This window comes from Stomoxys calcitrans, chromosome 3 (genome assembly GCF_963082655.1).
Source record: "Stomoxys calcitrans chromosome 3, idStoCalc2.1, whole genome shotgun sequence".
Classification (NCBI taxonomy): Eukaryota; Metazoa; Arthropoda; class Insecta; order Diptera; family Muscidae; genus Stomoxys; species Stomoxys calcitrans.
In genome coordinates this window covers 102,052,382-102,072,780 of record NC_081554.1, presented here as the reverse complement: position 1 = coordinate 102,072,780, position 20,399 = coordinate 102,052,382, and the positions used below count along the sequence as shown (strand labels likewise).

The 20,399-nt window shown below is 37.4% G+C and overlaps 2 protein-coding genes across 3 annotated transcripts in view; both read right to left on the bottom strand.

Annotated features, from left to right (window-relative positions):
- Positions 1 to 2,373: 2,373 nt before the first annotated feature.
- LOC106085853 (uncharacterized) lies at positions 2,374 to 3,511 on the bottom strand. Its single transcript, XM_013250299.2, has one exon. It carries the CDS (start codon positions 3,231 to 3,233, stop codon positions 2,487 to 2,489), a length of 747 nt encoding a protein of 248 aa, XP_013105753.1. The 5' UTR covers positions 3,234 to 3,511; the 3' UTR covers positions 2,374 to 2,486.
- Positions 3,512 to 18,918: 15,407 nt separating this feature from the next.
- Positions 18,919 to 20,399, bottom strand: part of LOC106085862 (alpha-ketoglutarate-dependent dioxygenase alkB homolog 6) — a 34,861-nt gene continuing 33,380 nt past the window's right edge. For both annotated transcript variants that reach the window (XM_013250308.2, XM_059364972.1), the window contains exon 2: positions 18,919 to 20,174. In XM_013250308.2, coding sequence (XP_013105762.1) covers positions 19,491 to 20,174 — 684 coding nt within the window. In that variant the 3' untranslated portion in view covers positions 18,919 to 19,490. The remainder of the gene's footprint in view (positions 20,175 to 20,399) is intronic.

The following is a 20,399-nucleotide window of genomic DNA, read 5'->3' as shown; positions in this document are numbered from 1 at the left end:
ACTTTTCCCAATCCATGTATTTATGTGTAATGACAGACATTCTTTCTGTGACAAATTATACTTCTTCCGTACTATACATGATTTTGTGCATCTGTTGGAAGTTGTATTGATGGCTTCGAACGAGACAACGGCAATGACTCCCGCCGCTGTTCCGTGTTCCCAGGTTTATCTCGGATCATTCAGCTCGTCTCGAAAGAGACACAAACAAGAATTGTAAAATTTAATGATCTTCGCCCTAACAGGCAAAAAACTTGAAAAATGAAAAATTCGGCAGAGCCCGGCCGGTATTCGAACCTGGGCACACGGAGCAGCGGCGAGAGCCATTGCCATTGTCTTAGCGTTCTAAGCCATCAATACAACTTCCAACAGATGCACAAAATCATGTGTAGTACGGAAGAAGTGTAATTTGTCACAGAAAGAATGTCTGTCATTACACAAAAATACATGGATTGGGAAAAGTACAGCTAATACAGCTAACGGGGCTGTCGGTAGTATTCGATGCATTGAAACTCCTGCTCCTTCATTACTGACGTCGGTTCTATTGTACATTATTGAAAGCACCTTCAAAGGCAAGAAATGCTACCATTGTGTATTCCTTGTTAATGTGGTAATTGTATCATAGATGCGTTTTCGCTATTAATACGATTTAAATACAACATACCAACGTGCGGCCCTTGAAGCCATCACACCTAATATGGTTGAAAAGTCTTCTAACCAATGACGAAACGCGTCCCATAGTGGTTGGTGTGTGTTGCTATCTTTGGTTTCCCTTTTCCATTTGCATCTCCGATCATTGAGCTCGTCTCGAAAGAGCAACAAACAAGAAAAGTTCAACTAAAATTTTAAATTGATCTGAATTTTTTTTAATCATATTTTCTTTGATACTTGTCTATTAAATTCTTGCCACTAATTATTTTTAAGTACTTTTTTATTATGTAACTTACCTTATATATAAATTTCAAACATTGTATTTTGAACCAAAATTCGTGCACTGGAATACCAGTTATTCATGGACTTGTGTACGGAAAATCAAATAAAAACAAACAAACTACTTCTATCTTTCACGGGCTTAGGTTAGGTTGAATAGAGGGTGAGGATATTAATCCGTCCAATGTCTCTATGGACATACATCAAAGCCAGTAATCGGCTTGTTGTGTGCTCTAAATAATAAAAAGTGACCTCGAAAAAGAACAGGAATTCCGTGCTTACAAAATCCCTAACTGTACTCCAGACCACTCCCCTATCTGGTTTTTGTCTGGAAAGCCTAGAAAACTTTGTCTGCAAGGCCTAGAAAACTAGAGGTTCCAGAAGTATACAAATATCCCCTAACCGCAATTGCCACGTCAGCGACAATAATATATTGTTAATGGAGACGTTACATCTCCTTGAGGTGTTCCTTTGCTGACGCCTCTTTTGATCTACAGATCCCAGGCAAGCCGTAATGCATCTTTTAGTAAGTAAGTTATTATTAAACTTGATGCATAGAAACTCCTGCTCCTTCATTACTGACGTCGGTTCTACACTATTGAAAGCACCTTCAAAGGCAAGAAATGCTACCATTGGGTATTCCTTGACAGCGAGAGAACCTTCTATGTAGGCGACTAGGTCGTGAAGGGCTGTTCCGGTGGACTTGCCCTTACTATATGCATGCAGTGCCCGAGACGGGAGTTCCAGGGATCTTTGCATAAGATATGTTTCTATCAACCTCCAAGAGTCTTATGCTATTACAAAGCAAAAACACAATTTCTGCCCAACCTTAAAAAAGGGGGTTTTTGCAGCCAGACAATATCCGATTGTAGAAGTACTAATTTTTAAATAGCCCCTTAAGGTTGTAGCGAAGCACATCGGCCAGCTAGTTCCATATGTTTTTCATTCTCAACTTGTCGCCTATGACGCTGAACGCCTGGGTTCGATTCCTGGCGAGACCATCAGAAAAATTGTTCTGCGGTGGTTTTTCCCTCCTAATGTTGGCAACATTTGTAAGGTACTATGCCATGTAAAACTTCCAAAAAGGTGTCGCCGTTCGGACTCGGCTATAAAAAGAAGGCCTCTTAATCATTGGTTTTATACTTGAATCGGACTGCACTCATTGATATGTGAGAAGTTTGCCCCTGTTCCTTAGTGGAATGTTCATGGGCTAAATTTGCATTTGCATTTACTTGAAGAGCGATTGCATTACACGTGGAAAGTTGAACAAATTCGCCGACCTTAGGGTTAACATCAAGGTCATGCATCACTTTTAATCAATAACTTTACATGGCTGACCATACCAAATCGACATTTTTTTTTTTTTTTTTTGGTGTGCGGATGTTTAACAATTTTTCATGAATTTTACCTATCATGTCTAAAAAAATTACAGAGTTTTCATAGAAATTAAGTGGTATTCAGAAAGCTTTATTGGAAACATGATATTAGAAGGGGCGATAATTCACGTTTCATAATTTTCCCTTTGGTAGCGGAGATCTAATTATATTTCCATGACGTTATTATTGTGCGTTATCTTCCCAAGTTAAATGAAAATCTCTTTCGAATACTTTTTGATCATACAAACGAATGTCAGTGACGCGGGCCGATATATCAAGGCGTAGTTCTCTGACGGCTAGATGGAAGTTTTGTCTAGCAATACGTTGTTTGTCGGGCGACAACGTGGTCAATGGTTTGCGGAACGCTGCCAATATTCTTCCTAAATGATATTCTACGCTGGGACACCGGCCGACGCAGACCATTAAATTTTCAGGACTCCGCATATTAGAAGGGAAACGTTTGCGTATGTCAAATGGAGCCTTCCCGCTTAATAGAGCACGTACCTCGTTCACAATATTGCCATGCGTCCAGCTATCAGATGAACTGACGGCTTTGAATTCGTATTTATCACAAAACGCCATCAAGTCTCCAACACAGCACCACGGTTGGGAGGCTAGTGTGGTGTGTTCGCTCCGCCAATTTGTGTATTTACCAATGGGCTCTGGGAAGATACTGTTTTCTAGGGGTATTTCATTATGTTTGCTCGGCTGTGGTGATGGCGATAGGGCTTTTTGTACAGTTTCCTTCGTGGGTAAAATACATGTTGTGGTCCGGCCTGCTGGAGTTTGACTCTTGTCCAAGGATACATCGACGATCGTCTGGATATCATCTGTTTGTGGAGTTATATCTTTGAAGGCCACACACTTTGATTCTCGCACAGACCTTCGGTATTCCATGAGCTTCTTCTTATAATCGCCTCTTGCATTCATTTTCGTTTTTTTTATGGATTTCACGCGTGTATAAACCGCTTACAATGGGATACAAAATCGGAAATGGGTATTTTTATGCAATCGACCGCAATGATGTAAATGAAGAATTTTTGAAGAGATCTATTCATGCTGCAGTCGGTAGTGTGTAATTTTTTGTTTTATTCTTCTCTGTTATTTTTATCTCATCGATTAAACGTCTTCGGCTCGTGCCATCCATCCACTGATCAATTGTTCAGGGGCGCGAACAATTTAATGGATATTAAGAAGATGGCATTAGAGCGAAGAAATCGGACAGGCGTATCCCCGCCTTAAGTGTGCGTTGACCGCACCTGAATTTAGTCGGTTGCTATTGTATTATTTTTAGTCCATTTATTCGCAATGAGAACTCTCTTTTAAGCATTTTAAATAATCTCTTCTAAAAAAACTCATCAAATAAGTCATTACAAATTCAAATACTTAAGGAGGTGGGCTAGGTCAGGCATCAAAATAAAATTTGTACCTTAGAAATGATTGACCAAAAATTAACTCAGTCTAGTGAAATTAGGGCAAACCAGCAGGACATGTTTACCGATTTGGGCAAACCGACTTCCTCCAAAAATCCTTTTAAACTTACATATGGACCGACCATTCAAAACTTCCACAGCCAAATCGGTTCTGGTTGCCAAAAAGTAATTGCGGATTTTTAAAAAGAAAGTAAATGCATTTTTAATAAAACTTAGAATGAACTTTAATCAAATATACTTTTTTTTACACTTTTTTTCTAAAGCAAGCTAAAAGTAACAGCTGATAACTGACAGAAGAAAGAATGCAATTACAGAGTCACAAGCTGTGAAAAAATTTGTCAACGCCTACGATATGAAAAATCCGCAATTACTTTTTGGGCAACCCAATATATCTACTTGTAGGCGCTTTTGGTAGGCATAAGAGTCCATTGCATAGTTTTAATCAGGGCTGCGGAGTCGAGCAATTTCACTCGATTCCGACTCCGGGAAAATTGCTAGACTCCGACTCCAACTTCTCCTTTGGAGTCGACTCCGGCCACTTAAAAAAGCTTTGTTTTATATATACACAGAAAAAATAAAGACTTAAATTTGGCCTATTAAACATGGTGTTGACTTATAAAAATCGTTTCAATTTAATTTTAATTGTTTTTGATATAGAAATTCTGTATTTTTTGTATCACGGTAAGTGATTGGCAAATAAGGCATTCGTTGAAATGGGGCCGGAATCCTAGGATAGTCCACTGGCTCCACAGGAGCGTGATTAGACCAATTCTTACTTACGCCTCAGTAGTTTGGTGGACTGCTATGGAGAATAAGTGCAACATAAGGACCATACAACTGGTTCAGAGAACATGTTGTCTTGGCATAGGCGGAGCGATGAGGACCACGCCCACTAGGGCACTGGAGACTGTTCTAGATATCCGACCCATTGACATACAGATTAAGTGTGAGGCAGCCACTACGGCTATGAGACTTAAGGCGATGGAAGAATGGATTGAGGATGGAAGCAGCTCATACCATCGCGCTATAATCGAGACGACGATAGGAAACCTGGAAGGAAGTGGAGAGGTTTCCGATCGGATACCTGAGAAGAACCTTGAATTCGAGTGCGACGCACTGCTGCCATCGGCACAGTCTTGGATTGACGGAACCCTAGTATTGCCATCTGGAAGATCATGTTACACGGATGGATCAAAGCTAGAGGACAGATTGGGCCTGGGGGTTTACATTGAAAACCCAGGGACTGACATCTGTTTTAGACTGCCTGACCATAATACGGTCCTGCAGGCGGAGATCCGGCGATCACGGAAAGCGTGAAGTGGTGCGGTGCTAGCGCGAGGACGTCGAGTGTGAACATCTTTACCGACAGTAAAATTGCCATAAGGGCAATAACAACCAGGACGGTAAGGTCACGAACAGTCTTGCAGTGTAAGAAGGAGATTAACGCCTTCTCTGAGGATGGGAAAATCCGCATCGTTTGGGTGCCGGGCCATAACGGAGTAAGGGGAAATGAAAGGGCAGACGATTTGGCGGTAAAGGCCAGAGGACCGCCTTCAATAGACTTGGTTAACCCGAAGCCTTTCGGGTCGACGCAGTCCGAGTTCAGGGAGTGGGCGACGAATGGACATGCAACATTGTGGAACAGCGAAACGATCGGTAGGACGGCGAAAATCCTATGGGGGGATCCAGGTCGTGAGAAGACGAGGCTATTGCTGAAAGGAAGCAAGAAGGAGGTCAGCATAGCTATTGGTATCATAACGGGACACATAGGACTACGAGCTCACTTATGTAAAATCGGTGCGGCAAGTGATATCATGTGTAGGGTATGCGGGGAAGGTGATGAGATGTTGGAGCATTTCCGGTACATAGGTGGAGACACAATATCAGACATGAACCAACTTAGGGGAGTGGCATTGAAAACAATTAAGGATTTTGTAAGTAGGGATTCCTAACTTAAAATTTTTTTAGAGGTTACTTTATTGTTTTTAGGACGCACAACAAGCCGATTACTGGCTTAGGTGTATTTCCATAGAGGCATGGGGCGGATTAATATCTGCACCCTCTTTTCAACCTAACCTAACCTAATATTGATGAAGGGCCATATCGGTTCAGATTTAGATATAGCTCCCATCAGGGACGTAGACAGGATTTTATTCTTTTGTTACCGTTAAATTGGCAAAGATACCTTTTTATACCCTAAACCACCACTGTGGTACAGGGTATTATAGATTTGTGCATTTGTTTGCAACGCTAAGAAGGAGAAGTGCTAGACCCATTGATGAGTATACCGATCGACTCAGAGAATCACTTTCTGATTCGATTTAGCCATGTCCGTCTATCCGTCTCTGAGTCCATGTATTCTTGTTATCAAAGTGCAGGTCGTATTTGTTGTCCAATCATCACGAAATTTTGCACATATCACTTTTTTTTGCCCAAGAACGAACGCTATTGATTTTGATAAAAATCGGTTCAGTAGTAAGGACAATTTTCAACCGATCTGCACAAAATTTGGCGCGGACTGTTTTGCTACTGATTTTAACATATGTGCGAGATTTCAACAAAATTGGTTCAGATTTGCATGTAGCGCCCATACATATTTTTCGCCAGATTTGCCCTTATATGGCCGTAGTAACAACAATTTTCAAACGATATGTTTAATAGTCGGTTCAGGTTTCGATATAGCTCTCATAAACATATATATTTATGTATTGCCCGAATTTATAATTGTAGGGTAGGTGTAGGGTATTATATATAGTCGGCTCCGCCCGACTTTTGCCTTTCCTTACTGTTTTTTTTTTCAATAGTGGTTGCATTTGGATGCAGGAACTAACCCATCGGCGGTAGCATTTGGTCATAAAGTGAGAGCTGAATTCTGTACTGATTGCCAACACACCATTTTTGAGGCCGGTCCTAATCTTTCAAAGCCTTCAAAGTGTGGTTGTCTTTGGAAATATTTTAGTTCTGTAGTGAAAGTTTCAACGAATCAGCTTCAGTATTTTGATGAAATTTTCCTTTTTTGCGCTCATTTTTGCTCTCAAACTAGTTTCATGATTTGAATAGGTTCTTTGTTGTGTCGGTCTATTGATTTTAAATTACTTTTTTTCATAAAATTGTATGCAAACGAGGCGAAAGCATTAAGCAATAATAATTGTTAAATATTTAAAAAAATTAATTTAGACCAATTTTTACGAAGAATCATTTACACTCTGATTAAATGATGTCCCTTATTTCTTCTTCAAACTTAACTAAAATCGATCAAAAAATCCGCTTTTGATGGAAAAAATTAAATCCAACTTTTGTCGTATATGCTTGAAATTTCCATCATGTCTTTATAAGTCCTAAAGTGTTCCTACTTTATTGGAGATAAAATAAGAAAAGGTGATAGAATTAAAAATCAGAAACACAAAGTGATTGCTACATTATTGCAGTTGTGAACTTTTTTCTTTCTTTGCCAACTAATTGATGTCAAATGAGCTAGCGGCTAACGTAAAGTCAGCTGTCTAATATTATTATTTTAACACTTTTCCTCACTTAAGGTGGGTATTAAGTGTTTCCCAGTGAAAATTAATAGTTTTTACGACTACTTCATGATTTCATTCATAAGGGCAAATGTAATATTCTTGAACACGAACAATCCATTAAGGTACTGGGGCAAACTTCTCACAAATCAATGAGTGCTGACTGATTCAAATTTAAGCTCAATGATAAGAGAGCTCCTTTTATAGCCGAGTCCGAACGGCGTGCCGCAGAATGACTTCTTTGGGGAGACGTTTTAACATGGCAAAGTACCTAACAAATGTTGCCAGCATTAGGAGGGGATAACCACCACTGAAAAATTTTCTGATGTTCCTGCCAGGATTTGAACCCAGGCGTTCAGCGTCATGGGCGGACATGCTAACCTCTGCGCTTCGGCGGCCTTAACAAGGGCATTCCTATTATTTATGATAGAATTTTAATAAAAGTGTTATGTTATCAGTGATATTTTTGTAGTTTCTCAAAACAGTAATCGTAAAAACACATGGGTATTTCACTGTGAAACAGTTACTTAATACCCACATGCAATTTGACTCGTCGAATTTCATTAAAGATTTTCGTACATAACACGTAAAAAAAAACATTATTCGCAAAATTTTTTGGAAGAAAGTTAAAAATTCAAAGTAAATCTTAAAATGTTTGAAATAATTTTTCACTGTGCTCAAATCTACGGTCAACGCCAACAGAACTAACTATTTTCTACTAGAATGTTCGTCCCTTAATCACTATGAGGCAATTGATATTGCCTTAAATACAGTATTGTGAATTATGGAATTCCAAGAAAAAAACGAAATGGTTTTATTTTAAAATGGAAATTAATCTGGGTAAGCATTTCGAGGTTTTAAAATTGTGTTTCCGAGTCTCTAAAATTTTTTATTTTTTCTACAGAAAAAATTTCAATAAAAATAATAAAACGAGAACTAACAGAAAATTCATACAGAATTTTGTCTTAGAAAAATTTTTGTTAAATTTACGCTTTTTGGAACAATTTTTATAAAAAAAATTGGCAAAGAAAATTACATGAAGATTTTTGCTAAAAGAAACTTGTCTACAAAAGCTGTCTAGAAAAATTCAAGCTTGAGCTAGGAAGGAGGTAATCTAATGAAATTTGGATTAACGTAGAGTGGGCGACTGAGTGAGTTGAGTTATAACAATTTTTCCCGTCATATTTTGAAGGAAAATTGGCTTGTCGAAAGTCGGCAATTTTTTATATCCCTAATACTCGAATGAAAAATTTCTCAAAATTCTTAGGAGTGAGATTTCTGGAATCCGTTTTAATGTATTAATGCATTTGGTGGTTTCTATAGTAAAAAATAAATTTATGACAATAATTCCACTTCTTTTGACTGCAGGTGCGATTTTATGCCAAAATCATTAAAACCTGCTTTCTTCGCTAAATGCTCATAAAATATTAAGAAAATAATTTTTTTGTTGTAGGGGCTTAGGATATAAAAATATTTTTTTTTTCAAAAATTTTTAAAATTAAAGATATTTAAAAAATATTTATCCTATCAATCCCTATTTAATGTATATATAAAATTTCATCAAAATCGGACAACGGAATCGAGGGTCAGGCGTAATGGGTTAGAATTTTGTCTTCAAAAATATTTATTGAAATTTGACTATAGAAAAAATGTTGAGGCTATTTTGTTTGGAACAGATAAGCAGATTAAAAAGACTTTAAAAACGTTTATGCAAAATGTAGTGTCACAAAATGCTAACTGCCATTGAAATTTTGGCTTAAAAAAAACTCGAATGTGTTAATTGTAACATAGATGCGTTTTCGCAATAAATACGATTCAAATACAACATACGCACGGCCCTTAAAGCCATCACACCTAATATGGTTGAAGAGTCTTCTAACCAAAGACGAAACGCCTCCCATAGTGGTTGGTGTGTGTTGCTATCTGTGGCATTCCTTTTCCATTCGTAATCCCCGCTCATTGAGCTCGTCTCGAAAGAGAAACAAACAAAAATAAAATTTTATTATTTTAAAAAATGTTACAGAAATTTTTTGTTAAGAATAAAATTGGTTTAAATTTTACTTCAGACACAAAATCCGAAATTATTTTGGGGGGCCTCGGGTCTGAGGTAAAAAACGACATATGCAAAATTTCAACCATATTGGATAAGAATTGCGCCCTCTAGAAGCTCAAGAAGTCTAATCGGGAGATGGGTTTATATGGCGGCTATAACAGGATATGGACAGATTTAGACCATACTTGACATATTTGTTAAAAGTCAAAATAAACCACTTCATGCAAAATGTCGACCAAATCCGTTAGGAATTGCGCCCTCCAGAAGCTCAAGAAGTCAAGACCCAAGATCGGTTTACATGTCGGCTATATCAGGATATGGACTGATTTAGAGCATACTTGACATAGTTGTTGAAAGTCAAAATAAAACACTTCATGCAAAATTTCGGCCAAATAAGATGGATAAGAATGGCGCCCTCTAGAAGCTCAAGAAGTCAAGACCCAAAATCAGTATATATGGCAGTCAAAACATGGACCGTTATGGCCCATTTACAATCCCAACCGATATACATTAATAAGAAGTATTTGTGCAAAATTTCAAGCGCCTAGCCTTACTCCTTCGAAAGTTAGCGTGCTTTCAACAGACGGACGGACATGGCTAGATCGACTTAAAATGACAATCAAGAATATATATACTTTATGGGGTCTTAGACGCATATTTCGAGGTGTTACAAACGGAATGTCGAAATTAGTATAACCCGCATCCTATGGTGGAGGGTATAAAAACATTTAAAACTCCATCAATTATTCAAATGACACAGCCAATCATTAATATTATGAGATCAGATACGTAGTTACTATCCAGAGAATGTTTGAAAATGTTGTACATGTATACAAAAAAAATTAAAAGTACAACAAATTTAGACCAGCCCAGAAGTATCATCCTCAAGAAGTGAAGAACACTGGTTGAAATCACGGACAACTTCAGTTCCATCAAGAAGAAGAAGAAACAACTTCGCCCTGAGCTTGTCACCATTCAATACTCGGTATTTAGTGACTCATTTTCTACAAATTGAAATGGAAGCCAAAAAAGGCACTGTAAGAGATAAATTCTGCAATAGTTTGTTTTTGTTTTACGCCAGCAATGCAATGTTATGCAATGGAAATCCACTTCGAAAAAGGAATATAAAAGTCTGTATGAAAATTCGCAATTTTTCCAGCAAATTTCATTCACTCCAAGCAAATTAAACTTTTATTGTTTTAAATAATCACAAGTTTGGACCGTTAACAAAGTTAATCTTCCTCAAATTAACTGGATTCATTCGTCCGAGTCAAATGATTTAACACCCGTTATACGAAATGGTATTTCTAATGAATGCATCGGCATATTGTTAAATTTTGGTCTTTCCCAATTTAATTACATTAACAGTTCATTTTCTAAATTGCTCGATCTTGTTTTCGTTAATCAACCATCTGAGTTATGTTAAAGTTCTAATGATCCGGTTGTAAGTCCTGAGGATAGATAGACAGGATAGACTCAAATTGCTGATATCCGATCCCACTCATAATGTTAAAAGAGATGTGGCAATTGAAAAAGTGTACTGTTTTGCCAAAATTGATTACATCAAACTGAACTCACTACTCTCATCTGTTCATTAAAATTAAATTTTAAGATCTAAAAATATTGATGAAATGATTTCAACTTTTTATAATGTGCTTCTTGACTTTATTTCTCAATCTGTCTCTAAAACGCGCCTGGTCCTCCATGGAATACAACCAATCTTTATAGGCTGAAGAACAAGAAGAATAAATTATATAAAAGATTTAAACGCTCAGGGTCGAGGTCTGATTTTGCGAAGCATTCTTTAGCAAGATGTGAATACAATAAAGAAAACAAATTGTCATATGGTAGTTATTTGAATAAAATTAGAAATCAATTGAAATTGCTTTTGATTCCGTTGATCCCAATATACTTTGCCTTAAACTGAAACATTTATTTAAATTTTCTGAAAGAACAACGGATCTTATATATTCCTATCTTACGAATAGAAGCCAATCGGTATGTGTTGATAGCCGCTGTTCTAGTTATCTTCCAGTCTCAAGAGGTGTTCCACAGGGGTCTGTATTGGGCCCACTCCTTTTTTCCTTATATAGCAATGACCTTCCTGGACAGTTGCGCAACTGTGGTATTCATATGCATGCCGACGACGTATAGCTGTATATGAGCTCCTCGCCGGGGAGGTTGATCGATGGCGTACTTCGACTAAATAATGACTTGGATAGGATAAACACATGGGCAAACGCCAACGGACTACTTTTAAATCCAATAAAGTCAAAGTGCCTTGTAATTGGTAGGAATCGGGTGACAATGCCGTCCAATCTTGATGTGGCAATTGCTGGAGCCCCAATTGAAAAGATTGTTTCATCTGCAAGAAACCTTGGTTTGGAGTTTGATGATAGACTTTCATGGAAGAATCATGTCAGTATGACAGTGGGCAGGACCTACGGCGTTTTACGAAACTTATATATGAGTCGACAGTATACCCCTTTGTCAGTAAGAATGCTTTTGGCTAGGACATTTTTTCTGCCGAAACTATTATACTCTTGCGAGGTTTTTTACGGTTGTGATGTAACTCATAGGAATAAATTGCACGTGGCCTTTAACGATGTCGTTAGATACATTTTTGGTTTGCGTAGAAGAGACCGGGTATCTGACTTTGCCAGACAAGTATATGGTGTCTCTTTTAACTCGTTCCTTAAGATACGCTTGTTGCAAATGATCCACAAGATAATTTATACCAATGAACCGTCATATCTGGCTTCTGTTTTGCGTTTTGCTAACTCTACAAGAGGTAAACAAGTAATACAAATACGTCATCAATATCGTGTATCTGAACAACAGTTCTTTGTTAATGCTATACGTCTCTGGAATAATCTTCCCAATAGTATTCAAATTATAAGTAATGAACGACAGTTCAAATCTTTGATTTATAATCATTTTAATTAATTATTTGTTTTGTTTTTTTTATAACTATTTTTTAATTTATTTTATTAGTAACTTTGATTAAATTGTTAAATTTTCTTTAAAGTTTCTTTTTCTTCTTTTTTTTGTTTTGTTTAAACCTTTTTTTAACTTAAATATTGTATCAGTAACTTTGCTTAAATTGTTAAATATTTTATACCAATTATTGTTCTATTTAAATGAAAACTTGTTGAACTCATTGTATTTATCAATTTACTAACCCATGCTTTATATAAGACACTGTCTTTTGTATGGGTTTTATCATAATAAAAATAAAATAAAAAATAAATACAAAATAGAGATATTGAAAAAAAAAGAAAAAAAAAAAAAAATTCTAAATCTTTTTACAAATTTGTGAATTCAAAGCGCCATTGTAATAATTTACCGAACTTTCTTAGATATAAAGCTAACTTTTTTAGCACTACTTACTCAGATAATTATAATGATTTATGTAGAACATATCCAACACAATCAACAGACGTGTCTGGGATTGGCGAAAACGTACTACTTGCAAATTTAAGGTCACTGAAGATAACTTTTAATCCTGGTTCAGATGGAATTTAATCGAGCATTTTAAAGCATTGCGCTCTCGAACTTTCATATCCCCTTTGTAAACTTTTCAACAGTTCATTAAAGCATGGGTATCTGCCGGAATTGTGAAAGCAATCTTACATTTAAAGCCAGAAATCGCAATGAGGTTTCTAATTACAGGTTCATTTCAATTTTGCATGCTATTCCAAAGCTATTAGAGAAAATTTTGACCGACACTATTTCACATCAAGTCTCTTCTATATTGTCTCCCTACCAACATGGGTTCCAGAAATCGAAATCGACGATAACAAATATTTTGGAATTTACTTGTTTGGTCAACGATGGCTTAAGGGAACGCTACCAAACAGATACTACCTATACCGATTTTAGTAAAGCATTTGATAAAGTCAACCACAACCTTCTCTTAAGAAAAATAAACTTTATTGGTTTTAGTCCCTCTTTACTAAAGTGGATCAGATCATATCTGACTGGACGTAGTTAAATTTGGTACTGCAGTTTTTAAATCAATTGTTGTCTCTTCAGGTGTTCCCCAGGTTAGTCATCTTAGCCCTGTGCTGTTTTGTTTGTTCATAAACGACCTCCCTTTTACTTTAAAGCACTCGAATATTTTGATGTATGCAGATGATGTTAAGATCTTCAGATCGACGAGAGACTCTGATGAACAGTGTTATCTTCAGTATGACCTTGATACTCTTTACGAATGGTGCAACCAGAACTTTATGGAACTTAATATTTCCAAATGCAAACACATATCATTTTCAAGAATAGCCTCTCTTAAAACTAGTTACTTTTTGTGTTCCAATCAACTTGAAGTAGTCTGTAGCTTTAAAGACCTTGGCTTCCTTCTAGACCAACGCTTAAGCTTCCGTCGACACATCTCAATGGCTGTATACAAAGCACGTGGTGCTCTTAGCTCCATGAAACGCTGGAGTAAAGAACTTAATGATTTCTCTGTGACGAAAAACTTATATATATGTCGCTAGTCAGAAGTAATCGGTTCAAAAACAATTTCTATTATTCTGTCTCCATCGAAATGGGTGGAGCAGAAGTTCATTACCTTCGTATGAGTACCGATTAAATCTTATAAAGCTTTCTACATTAAAAAGTAGAACCATGTTAAACAATACATTTTTTACTAAATTTATTCATGGTCAAATCGATTCTTGCTTTCTTTTGAGTCGAATTTTCCTTAACCTATCAAATATTTTCAGACCTATCAAATATTTTGATTTTTCGAAAATTTCTTATTATAGAACCAACTATGCCAATAATGATCCTTTTCGGCGCCTATGTTATCAATTTAATCAACTGAAAGATATAATATTTCTATCTGAGAATCCAGAAAATTTAAAAAGAAAAATTATAATATTTTTAAATTATTGGATTAATACATTTGTAAACATATTGTTATTAGTCTGTAAGGGTATTTATTATCTATAGTCTTAAATGAAAACAAAACAAAAAGAAAAAGAAAAAAAGGCAAAGAAAATAATAAAAATGATCACCTGCTCTTTCACACAGATCTATGCAGGTATAGCGTTGCCACTTCAACGTAGGCCACTACTGTCGGGCCTGCAAACTTGATCATTAATTGAGATACAACTTTCAACCGGCGGTATATACACGTTGTATAGCTCTATCTCGGCAGTACCGGACTTGACTGCTTTCCCCATACATTCCATGAAGGGGCCACTAGTGCCAAAGGTGATGGGTCTATACTGCACGGAATGTTATATCACAAAGACCAATCTCCCACCTTCACTCCTTAAGCGATACTTACGAAGCACATTATAACCGTGGCAACTGTGCAGGCAGCAGGTGTTGGTCAAATTTGTCTCCTGGGTCGCTGCAACCTATATGTCCTTCCGACTCATAAAATCTACTATCTCGTCGATCTTGCCTCGGAGTTTGTTGCAATTCAATTACAATAATGATACACTTTCCGGCAATATTGGGGCTGGAGTGATGAACGGAAGAGGTCGGAGGGTTCACATAGTCAGACGTCGAGGACGCCGAAGGCCACGCTTGTGACCCACTGCTGCCTATGTTTGCACAGCAATGGCGATGGAGGGCTGCATCGGATCAATCCGGAACGTACAACCGGCTGCCATGGGATTTTTATTATTAACGGAATGTTATATCACAAAGACCAATCTCCCACCTTCACTCCTTAAGCGATACTTACGAAGCACATTATAACCGTGGCAACTGTGCAGGCAGCAGGTGTTGGTCAAATTTGTCTCCTGGGTCGCTGCAACCTATATGTCCTTCCGACTCATAAAATCTACTATCTCGTCGATCTTGTCTCGGAGTCTGTTGCAATTCAATTACAATAATGATACACTTTCCGGCAATATTGGGGCTGGAGTGATGAACGGAAGAGGTCGGAGGGGTCACATAGTCAGACGTCGAGGACGCCGAAGGCCACGCTTGTGACCCACTGCTGCCTATGTTTGCACAGCAATGGCGAAGGATCAATCCGGAACGTACAACCGGCTGCCATGAGATTTTTATTATTAATACATACATTTATATACATTACCTGCTGGGTTCCTTTTTGCAACCTATATGTCCTTCCGACTCATAAAATCTACTATCTCGTCGATCTTGCCTCGGAGTCTGTTGCAATTCAATTACAATAATGATACACTTTCCGGCAATATTGGGGCTGGAGTGATGAACGGAAGAGGTCGGAGGGTTCACATAGTCAGACGTCGAGGACGCCGAAGGCCACGCTTGTGACCCACTGCTGCCTATGTTTGCACAGCAATGGCGATGGAGGGCTGCATCGGATCAATCCGGAACGTACAACCGGCTGCCATGGGATTTTTATTATTAATACATATATTTATATACATTACCCGCTGGGTTCCTTTTTTAGCAACATTTGCATTTCCATTTGAATCTCAAAATCTCTGCAAAAACGGTCCACGGAACAAACTATTTGAATACATCCATATTACTATCTAGTTTGATATCCACTGGTAACATCCAAGCTAATAAAATTTTTTAATTTCGGTCCGACAATCGGATGAATCATTCGATATCGGATCCCATAACTTACCGGCATCGTAACTAAAAACGAGAGAAGTTATTGTCATGTTGTCGGAATCGGTCCAACAACTGATCAAACAAAACAAAAATTCCAAGGCAACAGTTAACGGCACCACAGGCAATTCCAAAAAAAAGCAAACAAAATTTGCCTCACGTTACCACGTGTGTGTATACTTTACACACACGTGGTAACGAAATGTTGCTATGCAAAAATAAAAATTAACCAAACAAAACATTCCTCTGACACGCCGTACAGAAATCGATACCATTTCATTCTTAAATGTCGGAACAGAAAAAATAAATTCCCTCAGACTTGTTGAACCGATTTCTTTCCGGATATGGTAGAATTGTCGTATGTTTCGTCCAACTATGTGCAGACAAAGTCGGATCATATTGTTAGCTGGGATATTATGCAATTGAAATCCTTTAATGAAAAGTGGTCATTGCTGTCTTTGCTTTATTTAATTATATTGATGTAATACACCGTTGTTTTCGCCAGTACAACTGAAATTAAAACAAGTAAAAAGGCATTAAGTTCGGCCGGACCGAACTTTGGATACCGACCACCTCGGGTATATATATGCAAACCCCATTCCGTCACAATCCGGTGAAAATTGGATAACTTAAGCACACAAATTCGGCACGGACATTGGGTGGTCTAATATATATTCAATTTTGTAGAACAAAATATTGGTCTTTTTGGCAGATTTTTCCAATTATAAACCATATTGAGGTCGTGTGTTGGGAGGTCCTAACCTACTCACTGTTTCAAATTTCAGTGAAATCAGGTAATAACTAAAGCTTTTATGGGCTTTAATCCCCTTATCGGCTGATCGGTCTATATGGCAGCTATATCTAAATATAGTCCAACCAGAACCATATTTAGGTTGGGAGGTCTTAACCTATTCACTGTTTCAAATTTCAACGAAATCGGGTAATAAATAAAGCTTTTATTGGCTTCAGACCCCTTATAGGCAGATCGGTCTATATGGCAGCTATATCTAAATATAGTCCGATCTGAACCATATTTAGGTCGGGTGTCAGGAGGCTAAAATAACTCACTGTTTAAAAAATAAACCTTTTATGGCCATCAGACTTTTTATCGGGAGATCGGTCTATATGACAGCTATATATAAATATAATCCAATCTGAACCCTGTTTAGGTTAAATGTCGGGAGGCTTAAAATAACCCATTGTTTTAAATTTCAGCGAAATCGGGTAATAAATAAAGCTTTTATGACCTTCAGAACGTTTATCGGGAGATCGGTCTATATGACAGCTATATATAAATATAATCCAATCTGAACCCTATTTAGGTTAGATGTCGGGAGGCTTAAAATAACCTACTGTTGCAAATTTCAGCGAAATCGGGCTTTTATGGTCTTCATACCCTTTATCGGGAGATCGGTCTATATGGTAGCTATATCTAAATATTCTCCGACCTGAACCATATTTGGGTCAGTTGTCGTGAGGCCTTAAGCTACACACTGTTTCAAATTTCAGCAAAATCGTACGAAAAATAAAGTTTTTATGGGCATTAGACCCTTTATCGGAAAATAGGTCCGATTTGGCCCGTTCAAGAACTTAACCAGCGTGCATCAAAAAGACTTATCTGTGCCAAATTTCAGCTCAATATCTCAATTTTTGAAGGATGTAGAGTGATTACAACAGACGGATAGACACACGGACATGGTTAAATCGTCTTAGAATTTTACGACGATCCGGAATATATATACTTTGTAGGGTGGGAAATTGATATTTCGATGTGTTGCAAACGGAATGACTAAATGAATATACCCTCTATCCTACGGTACAAACGATAGAGGCCATATCTATTTATACCCACCTCCATAGGATAGGGATATACTAACCTAGTCATTCCGTTTGTAACACTTCGAAATATTAATCTAGGACTCCATAAAGTATATATATTCTTGATTGTCTCGACATTCTGAGTCGAACTAGCCATGTCCATCAGTCCGTCTGTCGAAATCACGATAGCGGTTGAACGCGTAAAGCTAGCCGCTTGAAATTTTGCACAGATACTTAATATTGATGTAGGTCATTGGGGATTGCAAAGGAGCCATATCGGTTCAGATATGGATATAGCTCCCATATAAACCGGTCTCCCGATTTGAGTTCTTGAGCCCCTGGAAGCCGCAATTTTTGTCCCATTTGGCTGAAATTTTGCACATAGTGTAACGTTATGACTTCAACAACTGTGCCAAGTATGGTTTGAATCGGTCTATAACCTGATATAGCTCACATATAAACCGATCTCCCGATTTGACTTCTTCTTCCCCTGGAAGCCTCAATTTTCATCCGATTTGGCTGGAATTTTGCACATAGTGTTCTATTGTGACTTCCAACAACTGTGCCAAGTACGATCTATAACCTGATATGGCTTCCATATAAACCGTTCTCCCGATTTGACTTCTCGAGCTCCTGAAAGCCGCAATTTTTGACCGATTTGGCTGACATTTTGCACGTATCGGTCAAGAATCTGATATAGCTCATATTCATTAACTAATCTCCCGATTTGACTTCTTGAGCCCCTGGAAGCCTCAATTTTCTTCCGATTTGGCTGAAATTTTGCACATAGTGTTCTGTTATGACTTCCAATAACTGTTCAAAGTTCGGTTGAAATAGGTGAATAACCTGATTTAGCTCCCCTATAAACCAATCTACCGATTTGATTTCTTGAGCCCTTACAAGACGCGATTTTTATCCGATTTGACTGAAGTTTAGCATACAGTGTTCTGTTATGACTCTCAACACATGTGCGAATTACGGTCCAAATCGGTTCATAATCAGATATAGTTCACACATTTTAGCTGAATCCATGGCAGATAGGATTTTATTTAGTATGTATACCAGACTTAGTTGGATATGGCAGATCCAATGCAATCAAATTGAAATCAATATCATCTTATTTATGTGTGTACGATAATGATGCTGAACGTTTGGGTTTGCACCAGTCGTATAAAAAGAAAATATTTATCTGTTCTATACAATTTACCTTCAGTTTCTTTGTTTTAACAAAATGTGTGCTTAATAACGTTTTCTCTTTATTTTAAAATTATAAATTTCACAAGCAGCATATTTTAATAGATACATTAAATTTTAGTTATACAATATTTAAGGTAAAACATTAGAAAAAATATATGCAGAATGGTCTATGGACACAGATTCATATACATATTATATAACCTTCCAAGAGTATAAACAAAATGTTAACAACTTTTAAGTGGGTGTGAACCTCGACATATAGGAATGGTGGCCACAAATTGGATTGTACAAAACACATTTGTTTAATTACTTACAAACTATGCAGGAAAAAATTCCATAAAACAAGGACACTGGCAATGGCAGGTGCTCTATAATGCATTGCAAAACAAACTATTTATGTATGTGTATATACATGTATATGTTAACAAAGTTTAATGTGAGATGCATTTTTTACATAGAATACACATATGAGTGTTGGATAGACCGTTGTTGAGCGTTGACTGTGGAGCAAATGGAGCAAAGACTTTGGTAACACAGATAAGTTCGTACACTTAATCTCTAGTGATAAACAACAGTAGGGACGCAATGTGGTCATTGAGGAAATAATTCAGCAAAACTTTAGTTTCATTTTTGTAGCCTTTGGAACATTGCGGATAGTCAAAGATATGCGTGTTCCCCTCTTCAATACATCGCCCATTTTGTAGGAACTTTCGCAGTTTTCGAAATTACAAATACGATCACAAAGCACGTCTGCCTCTACCTCGTCTATTGAATGCAAATAGTCTATGTAGAGCTCATCCTTCAGTATTAGCAGACTGCGTGGTTCTAGTATGAATTTAAAGAGAATAGCTCGATTTCTGCTGCTATCCCTTGGTACAGCACTACCATTGTGGTTTTCACCGATAGAAGTAGAATCGAGATTTTCACGTTTGCTAAACTCCAGAACGGTATGTGAGCCACAAGATATGGTCATGATCAAAGGAAAGAATAATGGCCCGTCTGTATGAGGCATTATCCCCTGACCAGGTTTGTACTCATTTACCAATACGTGATTTGCCTTTTGCGCTTCAAAAATGCCTAAATTATTAATTTTGTCAACGTAAGTCTGGAGCCACTCGGGAATTTCCTCCGCTATCATTCCATTTGGGTGTGGCACCCCACCATAGTTAATGAGACGCCGATTCATTAACTGAGTCCATTTTGGTTTTGGGGCTTTTTCAATTTGTGCCAAAATACGCTGTTCCTCCTCTGATGTAATAAAGTTTGGTATATACATAGCCGTGGAAGGACACTGAAAAATATGGTAATAAAAGTAAAAACTTGCGTAAATAAATGCTCAAATACAAATGCCCATATTCGCGAAGCTAAGTGCAGCTTTAAAGTAGGCTAATTTGAAAGATTTTCTCTATAGAGCTGTCAAATGAACCTACTGTAAAGCTACATTAAGTTTTGTGAATACCAGTGAAACTCTCTAAACCCACACACACAAACAATTTTCAAATTGTTGACAAACACG